Genomic DNA, 12,950 nt, shown 5'->3' on the forward strand with positions numbered 1-12,950 from the left:
TTGAACTTATCCCCCAAATCTAATCTGAGCCTTGAAACGTAGATGGCACCCCAAAATAGACTGCACCCCCAAATCAGCATGAGTACTTTGGTTCTGCTGATAGTCCAAAATGACACAGATGAGCACAATCTCAAAATTGTGGGTGTCAGAACCCCCAGAACTAATGTAGCTTCAAAGTCAGCCCCATACCTGAAACTTACCATATAGGCCTCAAAGGCTGAATGCAGCCACCGGTGCTCACAATCAAATCAACACCCCATAATAAACAGGCACCCCACAACTGACCAAATAATACTCCATCCTGATGCCAGAGGGAGCCCTTAGTCTAATTCTCATCTCCAAGCTGGGCAGAGACCTAAATAACCCTCACATGTCAAAGCCACCTCATCGTCCTGAATTTCCCAATTCCCGGTTTCTCAGCTGTTCTTTCATGCATTCAAATGAAGACACATTCCGGTCTGAAGGGGAGGGCCCCCGGCCTGATATCTAGCCCCATGGACCACGGTCGGTCAATCCTGGCCGACTGTACACTCGTCCCAGCCCAAATCCGGGTAGTTTCTGCCTTGCAGCTGGATTCAGCTCTAGCACCCCTTCTCCAAATGAGCTTTGCCTTGCCTCCCCGCAATGTCTCCCGAAACAAAATATGAGGGTGTGATCCATGCCCATCTCTCAGATCAGGGACTTCAAATTAGGGTTGTTAAGCCCCTCCTGCCCTCTCTCCCTCCTCCTTGTTTTCCCTTCTCTTGTTTACCCCACCCAATTTTAATATTAATGTTCAATTAAAAGTCACCTCCAAAGACATCTGGGTAGCAGTGTCTAGCTTAATTCGAAAAGAAAACCCGGAGTTCCCAGGCTCAAGTCTCCCTTCTTGTCCCACCCATTCCCCTGGCTCCTAAAGCCCACGATTTCTCACCTCAGGTAGGAACCCCAGCCTGAGGGGAAAGTCCCCTCGGTCTCCTAACTCTAGCTCCCTCCGCCCAACCCTAGTCCCCTCCTAGGAGACAGAGGTGCAAAATAAACCCGCGCAAAGGGGAGGAGGCTAAAGGTTTCAGCCGCCCAGACCCAGTGGATCCTGCGCCCGGGTCTGAGCGCACCCCCGGCCGGGTGGAGACGAGGGGCGAGGCGAGGCCAGTGCTCGGCCGCCCCCTCGTGGAAGGAGCCGCACATTGCAGAGCCTTGCCTACTTGCCGCGCTGGACCCCGGCGTCCCGCCAGCCTTCAAGCGTAGCCGACGGGCGGGTGCCCGAGGCCCTCATGAGCTGGGATTGGGGGAAAGCGAGCGGGCTTTGGGCGGGAGTCCGTCTCTCTGGATCCCTACAAGGACTCAGAAGAGAGTCGGGAGCGAGAGAGGCCGGACGCCTAGGTCTCCCGAGCGTCTCTCGCCCCTCCACCCCCACCTCGGGGCTTTCCCCACCTCCTCGAGGGGAAGCAGCTGGTGGAGCCGTCCGGTCGCAGGACAATGGAAGGAAACCGACTAGAAATCATATCCGCCCTCTCCCTACCCCGCCCGGCCAGAGCCCCCCTTTTTGCAGGCCTGGGTACAGGAGCCTCTCATTCACACCACACCCTCCCCCGTCTGAGACCCCACGGGAGCCCACTGTCGTCTGCCCAAACCTGCTGTCTCGTTGGGCTCCCCCTTTTCTCCCTTAACACAGTACAAGAAGGGGAGAGGGAGTGCCGTATGCACTTTGTCCTGCAGCAAAGGTTGGCTCCTGGCAAACCCTCCCAAAAGCCAAAACACCAATTTTCACTGGCCCAGGCCTTCCGACAACTCAGACTCCCGTATTTCCAACCTCGATAACCCTAACCTCCTCCCCAATTCCAATATCCCCGTCCTCGTGTCCACTTGCAGTGACCCAAGACCCCCTACGTTACGACCACCCCTTGTTTCTGAGGTCCCGCCCTCGAGACGGAGACCCCGCCCTGGGCTCGCCATCTGGAGAGCGAGGGAGGAAGGAAGGATACAGACCCAGGCGTTCACCCCACCTCCACCCCCGCCCCCGACATCCCGGCCAGATAAAGGAGCTGAGGCCAAGAGGGGAGAGAGACCCCGCCCCCCTTAAGAAGAGAAGACGGGCCCCTGCAGGACGGGGGTAAGAACAAGAGACTGAGGGAGCCAGACTCCTGGGTCCCCCAAGAGGGTTGGAGCTTGTATGGAGCTTGCCATCAGCAAGCCTGAGTCCCAGAAATTGGGCTAAGCTAGGATCTGGGGACTAGATAGGAGTCGCAGAATTTCGTAGTTCGGGGAAGAGAGCCTCGGCTGGGGTTTGGAGGTGTGTGGACGGCAGGCCGTCAGATCTCTAGGCAGGACCGGACACCTGAGACACAGGCGGGCAGAAGGGAGTGGCGGTGCTGGAGGGGCACTGGGAGTCGAACCGAGGGCGATGGGCACGGGATTCCCCACGCTCGCCAACGACGCAGCGGTGTGGAACCTTCAGCTGGCTCCAAGTGCTGTGGGATCTGGAAGAGGCAAGGGAGCGAGGGTGTCGTAGGGGGTATAATGAACAAGAAGAATTAGGAGGGAGGCTGCGTGTGCCGGGGCTAGGGGCTGGAGGCCCTGGCTCTAGCTGCACCTCGGAAGGAAAAGGCAAACAGAGGAGCGAAGGCGTCTTAGAACTGCCTGGATCCAGAGCACTTTCCACGGCCTCTACAGGCCTGCGTCGCTATGGGTTCCCCCGCCACCCCGGAGGGAGCGCTGGGCTACGTCCGCGAGTTCACTCGCCACTCCTCCGACGTGCTGGGCAACCTCAACGAGCTGCGCCTGCGCGGGATCCTCACTGACGTCACGCTGCTGGTTGGCGGGCAACCCCTCAGGGCACACAAGGCAGTTCTCATAGCCTGCAGGTTCGAGGGGTGGGGCCGGGGCGGAGGCGGGGCCAAATGGGAAAGGGGTGGGACCACAGGGCCTTTGAGAGGGAATCCGAAGCCAAGTCTTTCAGAAGCAGGAGGCGGAGCGTCCGAGAATTGGGGGCGGGGTGATAATGAGGAGGCGGGACTTTTCAGGGGGCGGGGCTTCCTAAAGCGGCGCGTGGCTCCCTTGGTTCCCCAGCCCCTAAGGGACCTATCTGCTCTCTCTCCAGTGGCTTCTTTTACTCAATTTTCCGGGGCCGTGCAGGAGTCGGGGTGGACGTGCTGTCTCTGCCCGGGGGTCCCGAAGCGAGAGGCTTCGCCCCACTACTGGACTTCATGTACACTTCGCGCCTGCGCCTCTCTCCGGCCACTGCACCTGCAGTCCTTGCGGCCGCCACCTATTTACAGATGGAGCACGTGGTCCAGGCATGCCACCGCTTCATCCAGGCCAGGTGAGGGACCCCGGCTCGGCGTTCTCTGTGGGTGAGGTGTTAAGGGCAAAGGCAGAGATTAGGCAATGGCACTAACGTTCATCACACTTTCCCCAGCTATGAACCTCTGGGCATCTCCCTGCGGCCCCTGGAAGCAGAACCCCCAACACCCCCAACGGCCCCTCCACCAGGCAGTCCCAGGCGCTCCGAAGGACACCCAGACCCACCTACTGAATCTCGAAGCTGCAGTCAAGGCCCCCCTAGTCCAGCCAGCCCCGACCCCAAGGCCTGCAACTGGAAAAAATACAAGTACATCGTGCTAAACTCTCAGGCCTCCCAAGCAGGGAGCCTAGTCGGGGAAAGGAGTTCGGGTCAACCTTGCCCCCAAGCCAGGCTCCCCAGTGGAGACGAGGCCTCCAGCAGCAGCAGCAGCGAAGAAGGACCCATTCCTGGTCCCCAGAGCAGGTACAGAGTCTAGAACCTCAAGAATTTGTCAGAGCTGGCCTCAGCTAGAAGACAGAGTCATTGGGCCTTCGTGGGCAGGAGGAAGGGAAATAGGGGGTGCGTTTCAGAGACACTAGCTCACCTTAAGGAGCTGGGCAGAGACCAGGTTTATTCAGCAGGGTGGCACTTGGGCAGTACGATGGATGTGGCTCATTGGTCAACAATACTGGCTCATCTCCAGAGGGCAGGCCTTTGGCTCCAAATTTCCCAGGAGAGAACCCCCATCCCCCATCCATACAATCTCTTTTAACCCTTTCCCCTGGGCCTTGCCATCTGCCTAGGCTCTCTCCAACTGCTGCCACTGTGCAGTTCAAATGTGGGGCTCCGGCCAGTACCCCCCACCTCCTCACATCCCAGGCTCAAGACACCTCTGGATCACCCTCTGAGCGGGCTCGTCCACTACCGGGTAAGAGACGCTTTTTCCTGGCTTTTCTCCCATGACTGCTCCAGGCAAGTTGGTGCCAAAAAAGCCCCCAGAAAGGCCTATTCCAATGGTTCCTAAACTTTGTTACAAATTAGAATCACCTAGGAAGCTTTTAAACTCCCACCGCCCAGGTCACACTCCATAGACTGAAATATCTGGACCTGGGAACGAGTCATCAGTATTTTTCTAAAGCATTTTTCTAAATTTTTTTCTAAATTTTTCTAAATTTTCCAAGTGCTTCCAATGAGCAGCAAAGTTTGAGAATTTCTGGCCTATCCTCTTTCGGAGCTGAATGATCAGCCCAAAGCTTGTCAGGGCCTCTCTGGCAGGCTGTCACTCAGAGTGGTGCCGGTGAGGAGGAGATTTTAGCCAGGCACGGTGGCTCATGCCAGTAATGCCAGCACTTTGGGAGGCCAATGCAGGAGGATCACTTGAACCCAGGAGCTCAAGGCCAGCCTGGTCAACATAGTCAGACCTGGTCTCCACAAAAAATAAAAATAAAAATTAGCCAGGCATGGTGGTGCGTACCTGTAGTCCCAGCTACTCAGCAGGCTAAAGTGGAAGGATCGCTTGAACCTGGGAGGTGGAGACTGCAGTGAGACGATATCACACCACTGCACTCCAACATAGGCAACACAGCGAGACCCTATCTCAAAAAACAAAAAAAACAAAAACAAAACAAAACAAAAAAGGAGGAGAAACTGAAACCTCCTCCCACTAGCAGGGGCCTCCATCTACCTGGCACTGTTTTTGTTTTTTTTGTTTTTTGAGATGGAGTCTCACTCTATCGCCAGGTTGGAGTGCAGTGCCGTGATCTTGGCTCACTGCAACCTCCATGTCCCAGGTTCAAGCGATTCTCCTGCCTCAGCTTCCCAAGTAGCTGGGACTACAGGCGTGTGCCACCACCATGCCCGGCTAATTTTTGTATTTTTAGTAGAGACAGGTTTCACCATGTTGGCCAGGATGGTCTCCATCTCTTGACCTTGTGATCCGACCGCCATGGACTCCCAAAGTGCTGGGATTACAGGCGTGAGCCTCCGCGCCTGGCCACCACCACTACTATTGAAGAGGAGATTAGCTGAGTACTCAAGTCAGATGGATGTGGAGTCAGATCTGGCTCATCTTACTATCTTCTTACTTGGCCTTGAGCAAGGCGAACCAGCCCCAGATGTCTTAACAATACATTGGAAAAAAGAAAGCCTGCTACTGCATGGTTTGAGGATTCCGTAGTACCTAGATAGCCCTCATTAATAACTATGGTTGCCGTTACCCACTCCCCTTCCCAGGAAGTGAATTTTTCAGCTGCCAGAACTGTGAGGCTGTGGCTGGGTGCTCATCGGGGCTGGACCCCTTGGTTCCTGGGGATGAAGACAAGCCCTATAAGTGTCAGCTGTGCCGGTCTTCATTCCGCTACAAGGGCAACCTGGCCAGTCACCGCACAGTGCACACAGGTAGGGGAGGAGAGGGCCCTGGCCGTCAAGCCCACAGCTGTCCTAGGGCAGAGTCCCTGACCTCCCATCTTCCCTGCCTCCAGGGGAAAAGCCTTACCACTGCTCAATCTGCGGAGCCCGTTTTAACCGGCCAGCAAACCTGAAAACGCACAGCCGCATCCATTCAGGAGAGAAGCCCTATAAGTGTGAGACGTGCGGCTCACGCTTTGTACAGGTACGGAGCCAGCCTCCAAGTGGCTTCCAAGGCAAACCTGCAAGAGGTGGGGTGGGCCAGTAGGGAGGGATCTGTCCCTCTCAGAGACAGGACTTGAAGTCTCCTCCCTCCCAGGTGGCACATCTGCGGGCGCACGTGCTGATCCACACGGGGGAGAAGCCCTATCCTTGCCCTACCTGCGGAACCCGCTTCCGCCACCTGCAGACCCTCAAGAGCCACGTTCGCATCCACACCGGAGAGAAGCCTTACCACGTGGGTACCCAACCTGGCCTGCCCAGTGCCTTAGAATTACCTCTGCTTTGCCGAGGGGTGGGCTCTGAGAGATGCAGGCCTGGCTGTCCCTGGATCTCTTAGAAATGAGTGGTGGCCGGAAGAGGCCAAGCAAATAAGGGGTGGAGGCTGGGAGTAGGGATGGGCGGGTATAGAATTGATGCCTCTGGGCTGAGCGCTGTTTTCTCAGAGAGGAGCTACAAGTGGGAAAAGCTTTGCTAAATAAGGCGGGTCTATCCCGTCAGCCACCCCTGAGGATTTGGGAGAATGAGAGAGTCAAAGAGCTGATCTTCCGCTGGACAGCTCCCTCTTGGGAGAGCTGGACAGGCCCCGCCCCCCCGCCCCCGGCTCAACACCTAAAAGGTGATTGTGGATGAGGCAGGACCTGACCCAGCTGTCCTCCCACAGTGCGACCCCTGTGGCCTGCATTTCCGGCACAAGAGTCAACTGCGGCTGCATCTGCGCCAGAAACACGGAGCTGCTACCAACACCAAAGTGCACTACCACATTCTGGGGGGGCCCTAGCCGAGCACAGGCCCAGACCCCACTTGCTTCCTGTGGGTGGGAAAGCTGCAGGCCCAGGCCTTGCTTCCCTATCAGGCTTGGGCATAGGGGTGTGCAAGGCCACTTTGGTATCAGAAATTGCCACCATCTTAATTTCTCACTGGGGAGAGCAGGGGGTGGCAGATCCTGGCTAGATCTGCCTCTGTTTTGCTGGTCAAAACCTCTTCCCCACAAGCCACATTGTTTCTGAGGAGAGAGCTAGCTAGGGGCTGGGAAAGGGGAGAGATTGGAGTCCTGGTCTCCCCAAGGGAATAGCCCTCCACCTGTGGCCCCCATTGCATTCAGTTTATCTGTAAATATAATTTATTGAGGCCTTTGGGTGGCACCAGGGCCTTCATTCAATTGCATTTCCCACTCCCCTCTTCCACAAGTGTGATTAAAAGTGACCAGAAACACAGAAGGTGAGATCACAGCTCTGCTGGCAGAGATTACTAGCCTGGGCTCTCTCCTTCGGCTTGGGTATTTTATATTAATTCTGTCATAAGTTTTATCCTTAGACTTGTTCTTTCTCCTGTTTGTTTGCTTGTTAGTTTGTTTAAAATGGAAAAAGGGGTTCTCTGTGTCCTGCCCCTGTAATTCTAGGTCTGGAACCTTTATTTGTTCTAGGGCAGCTCTGGGAACAGGCAGGATTGTGGAATTGGGTCAGAAACCTTCTCTGGTATTCTGGATGTTGCAGGTTCTCTAGCAGTCTGGCAATGGATACAGATATTTCTCGGTTCTTCAAGGGTGATAGGATCCATTATATTGAGCCCAAAATGGAGGTAATAATAAATGCCTCCTGGAGGCTGTGGGTACAGGGGATCCTGTATCTAGATTCTGTATCACTCCAAGTGGAGGCTGGCAGCTTTTTCTGCAAGATGGTCCAGAATCTAAAATGACCCGTTACTCTGGTCACTTGGATTTGGCTCTACTGTATTCATCTATAATGGCAGAGACCCACCAGGGCTCAAGTTGAGTCCATCGTCCTCCCTCGGGGGCCTGTTCTTAGCACTGAGTTCATTGCTCCATGGGGGAGAGATCAGACATTCCTTATCAGAGATGATGTGACTTTTTCTGACTCTGCCCAGTCTCTGTGAATGTTATGACCTAGGGAAGAATCATGAAACTCTTTGGCTTGATTAGATGGTAAAGAGTGTTTAACCCATCCTTTACTACAGAGGCATCTGGGTTTGAATGTTATTTGGGGTTCTCTCTATTGAGTTGAGCCCTTCTTTAATAGGTTTTGGATATCTTCTGGCAAGCGTCCAGATGCCAGAACCTTCTTTGCCTCTAGAAGTGATGGTGCTTGGTAACCTTACCTTATAAAAGCTGGGTCTGTGACCTGGTCTTCCCATCACTGCATTCCTGTCTGGAACCGGTGAATGCGTTAGAACCTTCCATAGGAAAAGAAAAGGGGCTGAGTTCTATTCTGGGTTTGCTGTAGTTTGGTTGGGATTATTGCTGGCATTACAGATGTAAACGATTGGCTAGCCGATAGGCCAAAGGCCTGTTCTAGTTGACCAAGTTTCAAGTAGGATTAAGAGGTTGGTTGAGGGGTGCAGTTTCTGGTGTAGGCCGGGTAGGTAGAAAGTTAGGAATGGGTTTGCCTCTTGGCTGAGTGGAGGCTCTGAAATGTTAGAAGATGTCCTGAAGCCTTGATTTGTAGTTCTGCCCCTTGTTGCCCTGCGGCCTATTTGATTATGGGACAAGGGTAGAAAGTAAGAAGCACTTTTGAATTTATGGGATAGAACTTCAAGGATAAGTCAGTTCTAGTGGCTGTCGCCTGGGGACTAGTGAGAAAGCTACTCTTCTTCTTCCCTCTTTCTCCCCATGGCCCCATTGCAGAATTAAAGAAGAAAGAAGGGAAGGCGGAGGAGTCTGTAAGAAGGAACCATGATTTCTATTTAGCAGAGTGGATGGGCAGGTGGAGAATGCCTGGGGATAGAAATGTTAGATCTTGCAAGATGAGATCCTTGGAATAAAGAAGCCTCTCTGTGCTGCCTGCTGTGTCCTGGGTTCTTGCCTTCGGGTCTCGGGGAGCGAGGAAGAGAGCTGTTCCTCCTGGACAACATCTGGGATTCTGTACCATTCCGCTGTCCCTTCCCACCAGACGTTTTAAATGGTCCTCATTGTCCCTTCCCTGCCCTTGCCTTCCTGCTCATTGTGTAGGAACCAGTGACTTCATGAAATTTCTCCGGAGCCACCTGCATCCTGCTGCTCTGAAGTCACTTCCTGCCTGAGGTGTGGAGGCGGCAGGGAGAAACCAGGAAGCCACTAATAATATCAAGAGGCTGGGGCGTGCATCTGTGCTAGGGACCTTAATGCTCGGGACATGCCTCCATCACCAAGGAAAATGGATAGGACTTTGGTTCCCTAAGGACCACAGGGGCTGGAGGTGGCACTGAGAAGACTGAGTTAGAACTAACATGCCAGCCCACCCGCCCCCAGCAAGGGTATCTTGAATCTATCCAGGGTCCAGTGCATGCATCTCTTCCACCCTTTCCCCTGTCCTGTATGTGTGCTGGGTGCAGAGATCACTAATTTTGATGTTACCTCCCTCTGGGCCTTAAATTCCTCGTCTGTGGAAAAGTCAGTTACCACGATCTCTGCAGCTGCCTCCCACATTGAAAGTTTGTAGTCGTCTTAGTCCGTTTTCTGTTGCTTATTATAGAATACCTGAATCTGGGCAATTTATAAAGAAAAGGAATTTATTTCTTACAGTTACGGACACTGAAAATTTTGCCCAAGGTCAAGTGGCCACATCTGGGGATGCTCTTCTGGTTGGAGGGGGCTCTCTGCAGCGCAGGGTATCAATTGAGGGGTAGCAAGTGTGCAAACATTGACAGCTCAGGCCTCTCTTCCTTTTCTTATAAAGCTACCAGTTCCCCTCTCATGATAACCCATAATCCAAGAATGGCAGAGACCTCAGGATCCAATCATCTCTTTTTTGTTGTTGTTGTTGTTTGTTGTTGTTGTTGTTGTGAGACGGAGTCTCGCTCTGTCGCCCAGGCTGGAGTGCAGTGGCGTGATCTCAGCTCACTGCAAGCTCCGCCTCCCGGGTTCACACCATTCTCCTGCCTCAGCCTCCTGAGTAGCTGGGACTACAGGCGCCCGCCACCACACCCAGCTAATTTTTGTATTTTTAGTAGAGACGGGTTTCACCGTGTTAGCCAGGACAGTCTCGATCTCCTGACCTCGTGATCCACCCACCTCAGCCTCCCAAAGTGCTGGGATTACAGGCGCGAGCCACTGCACCCGGCCCCTGATCATCTCTTTAAAGCCCCAGCTCTCAATACTGTCATGTTGAGGACTAAAAGTTTCCATATGAATTTTTGGAGGAGACATGCAAACCATAGCATTCTGTCCCTGGGTCCCTAAAGCTCATGTGCTTCTCACATACAAATACATTCATTCCATTCCCGTAATCCCAAAGTCTTCACTTATTGCAGCATCAAAGACTCACCTGTGAGCTAGTTATCTATTTCCAAATTATGAAACAAGTTATCTACTTCCAAGATATAATGGTGGGAACAAGCATAGTATACACATTCCCATTCCAAAAGAGAGAAATTGGCAAGAAGAAACGAGTGAAACAGGCCCCAAGAAAGTCTGAACCCCAGCAGGGCCAACATTACACCTTTTCTATTTTTTCTTTTTTGAGACAGAGTGTAGCTCTGTCACCCAGGGTGGAGTGCAGTGGTACAATCTCGGCTCACTGCAAGTTCCGCCTCCTGGGTTCAAGGGATTCACCTGCCTCAGCCTCCCAAGTAGCTGGGATTACAGGTGCCCACCACCACACCCAGCTAATTTTTGTATTTTTAGTAGTGATGGGGTTTCACTGTGTTGGCCAGGCTGGTCTCGAACTCCTGACCTTGTGATCTACCCGCCTCGGCCTCCCAAAGTGCTGGGATTACAAGTGTGAGCCACCGCGCCTGGCCAACATTACATCTTAAAGGTAAAGAATAATCTTTTTTGACTACATGCGGAGCCTCCTGAACACAGGGTGGGAGTTGGCTCCCCAAGGCTTCAGGCAACCCAGCCCCTATAGCTATGGTGGGTGGGTTGGAGTCTGGTGCCTGAAGTTTCCTGGGAGCGGGGTGGGGCACTGCCTGCTGCCTGTGACTCCAAAGTTCTGGGGGCCTGGCGGTGGTCCTGCTTCCACGGCTGTACTAGGCATTGCTCTCCTGGGGACACTATGCATTGGCCCTGTTCCCATGGCTCCACCAAGGACTACCCTGGGGGGACTCTGCAGTGGCCTCGCTTCCACAATTCCAGTAGGCATTGTCCTGGCAGGCACTCTCTGAGGCAACTTCAACATCACCTTTCTGCTGGGCATCGCCCTGGTGGGGGCTCTCTGCGGTGGCTCTGCCCCTGTGACAAGTCTCTGCCCGGGCCCCTAGGCTTTCAACAACATCCTTTGAAATCCGTGTGGAGGCTGCCAAGCCTTCACAGCTCTTACTTGCTGCAAGACTGCAGAATTAGCACCACAAGGATGCAGTAAAGGTCTATGATTTGCACCTTCTGGAGCTTCAACACAAGCAACACACACACGCACACACAAACACACAAAAAAAGCAATACCTGGGGCTACCTAAGCTACTACCAGGCTGGTGGGGGGTGGCTACAGAGTGCTACATTGGGGTGTGGGGTGCAGAGTCCTGAGGTTGCCCTGGGCAGTGAGCCCATGGAGAACACCCAGGTTTCCTCTGAAACTCTCTGTCCTCCAAGGCCTCTGGGCCTGTGATGGGAGGGGCAGCCTCAAAGACCTCTGAAATGACTTCAGGGACTGTCTTCCCTTTTCTTGAGGAAGAGCACCTGGCTCCCTTTTAGCCATGTTAATCTTTTTAGCAAGCAGTGGCTTGGCCACACCCTTGGATGCATCTCCTGAAAATGCTCTTTCATTCTCTACCCCATGGCCAGGCTGAGAATTTTCCAAATCTTTCCACTCTGTTTCTCTTTTCTCTGTGAGATCATCACAAGCAGTTAGAAGAAACCACACAGCAGCCTCAGCATTTTGCTGCTTAGAAATTTCTTCTGGCTGCCAGATACCCTAGTTCATCACTCTCAAGTTCAGCCTTCCACAAAGCCCTCGGGCATGGACACAGTTTAGCCAAGCTCTTTGCCAGTTCGTAACAAGGATGGCCTTTACTCCGGTTTTCAATACCTTGCTCCTCCGTTCCATCTGAAAGCTCACCAGAATGGCTTTTGCTTCCATATGTCTTTTTTTTTTTTTTTTTTTTTAGATAAAGTCTCGCTCTTTCACCCAGGCTGGAGTGCAGTGGCACTATCTCAGTTCACTGCCACCTCCGACTCTCTGGTTCAAGCAATTCTCCTGCCTCACCCTCCCGAGTAGCTGGGGTTACAGGTGCGTGCTACCATGCCCAGCTAATTTTTGTATTTTTAGTAGACACGGGTTTCACCATGTTGGCCAGGATGGTCTCAATCTCCTGACCTCGTGATCTGCCCGCCTCAGCCTTCCAAAGTGCTGGGATTACAGGCGTGAGCCACCACGCCCAGCTGCTTCCATATTTCTATCAACATTCTAGTCATAAACACTTAACCAATCTCTAAAGAATTCCAAGCTTTTCATAGTCTTCTTGTCTTCTAAGCTCTCACCAGAATCTAGGCTTTTTCTAGCCTACTCCTCCAAATGCTTCCAGCCTCTGTCCATCACCCACTTCCAAAGCCACTTCATCATTTTCAGGTATTCATTATCAGCAATACCCCACTTCTTGGTACCAATTTTCTGTCTCATCCAGTTCATTTTCTGTTGCTTACAACAGATTATCTGAAACTGGGTAATTTATAAAGAAAATGAATTTATTTCTTACAGTATGGAGGCTGAGAAATCCAAGGTCCAGGGGCCTCACCCTCTAGAGAGGGTTTTCTTGCTGATATGGGCTCTCTGTGGTACAGGGTGTCACATGGCAAAGAGGGCTGGGCATGCTAATGTTCTAGGTCAGATCTCTCTGAAGAAGCCAGCAATTCCTCTCCCATGATAACCCATTAATCTATTAACCTATTAGTCTTTTATGATGGGGTTAATCTGTTAACCTATTAATCCATTATGGTGGGCTAATTCATGGGGATTCATTAATCCATTAATCCCATCCAATCCCCTTTCAAAGGTTCTACCTCTCAGTACTGCTATGTTGGGGATTAAGTTTCAATATGAGTTTTTGGAGGTAACATTCAAACCACCGCAGTGGTTGTGTTTCTCAATCTTTTTAAACCCATGACCTGGATTCAATTTTTTTTTTTTTT

At 52.6% G+C, this 12,950-nt stretch overlaps 1 protein-coding gene across 1 annotated transcript; it reads left to right on the forward strand.

Moving 5' to 3' along the window:
- Positions 1–2,037: 2,037 nt before the first annotated feature.
- BCL6B (BCL6B transcription repressor) lies at positions 2,038–7,102 on the forward strand. The gene is made up of 9 exons (XM_023184549.2): positions 2,038–2,092; positions 2,653–2,843; positions 3,080–3,301; positions 3,398–3,745; positions 4,066–4,190; positions 5,495–5,659; positions 5,743–5,873; positions 5,988–6,125; positions 6,552–7,102. Exons 2-9 carry the CDS (start codon positions 2,665–2,667, stop codon positions 6,666–6,668), a joined length of 1,425 nt encoding a protein of 474 aa, XP_023040317.1. The 5' UTR covers positions 2,038–2,092; positions 2,653–2,664; the 3' UTR covers positions 6,669–7,102.
- Positions 7,103–12,950: the final 5,848 nt, after the last annotated feature.

The sequence above is a fragment of the Piliocolobus tephrosceles genome, chromosome 16, assembly GCF_002776525.5.
Source record: "Piliocolobus tephrosceles isolate RC106 chromosome 16, ASM277652v3, whole genome shotgun sequence".
NCBI classification, from domain to species: domain Eukaryota; kingdom Metazoa; phylum Chordata; class Mammalia; order Primates; family Cercopithecidae; genus Piliocolobus; species Piliocolobus tephrosceles.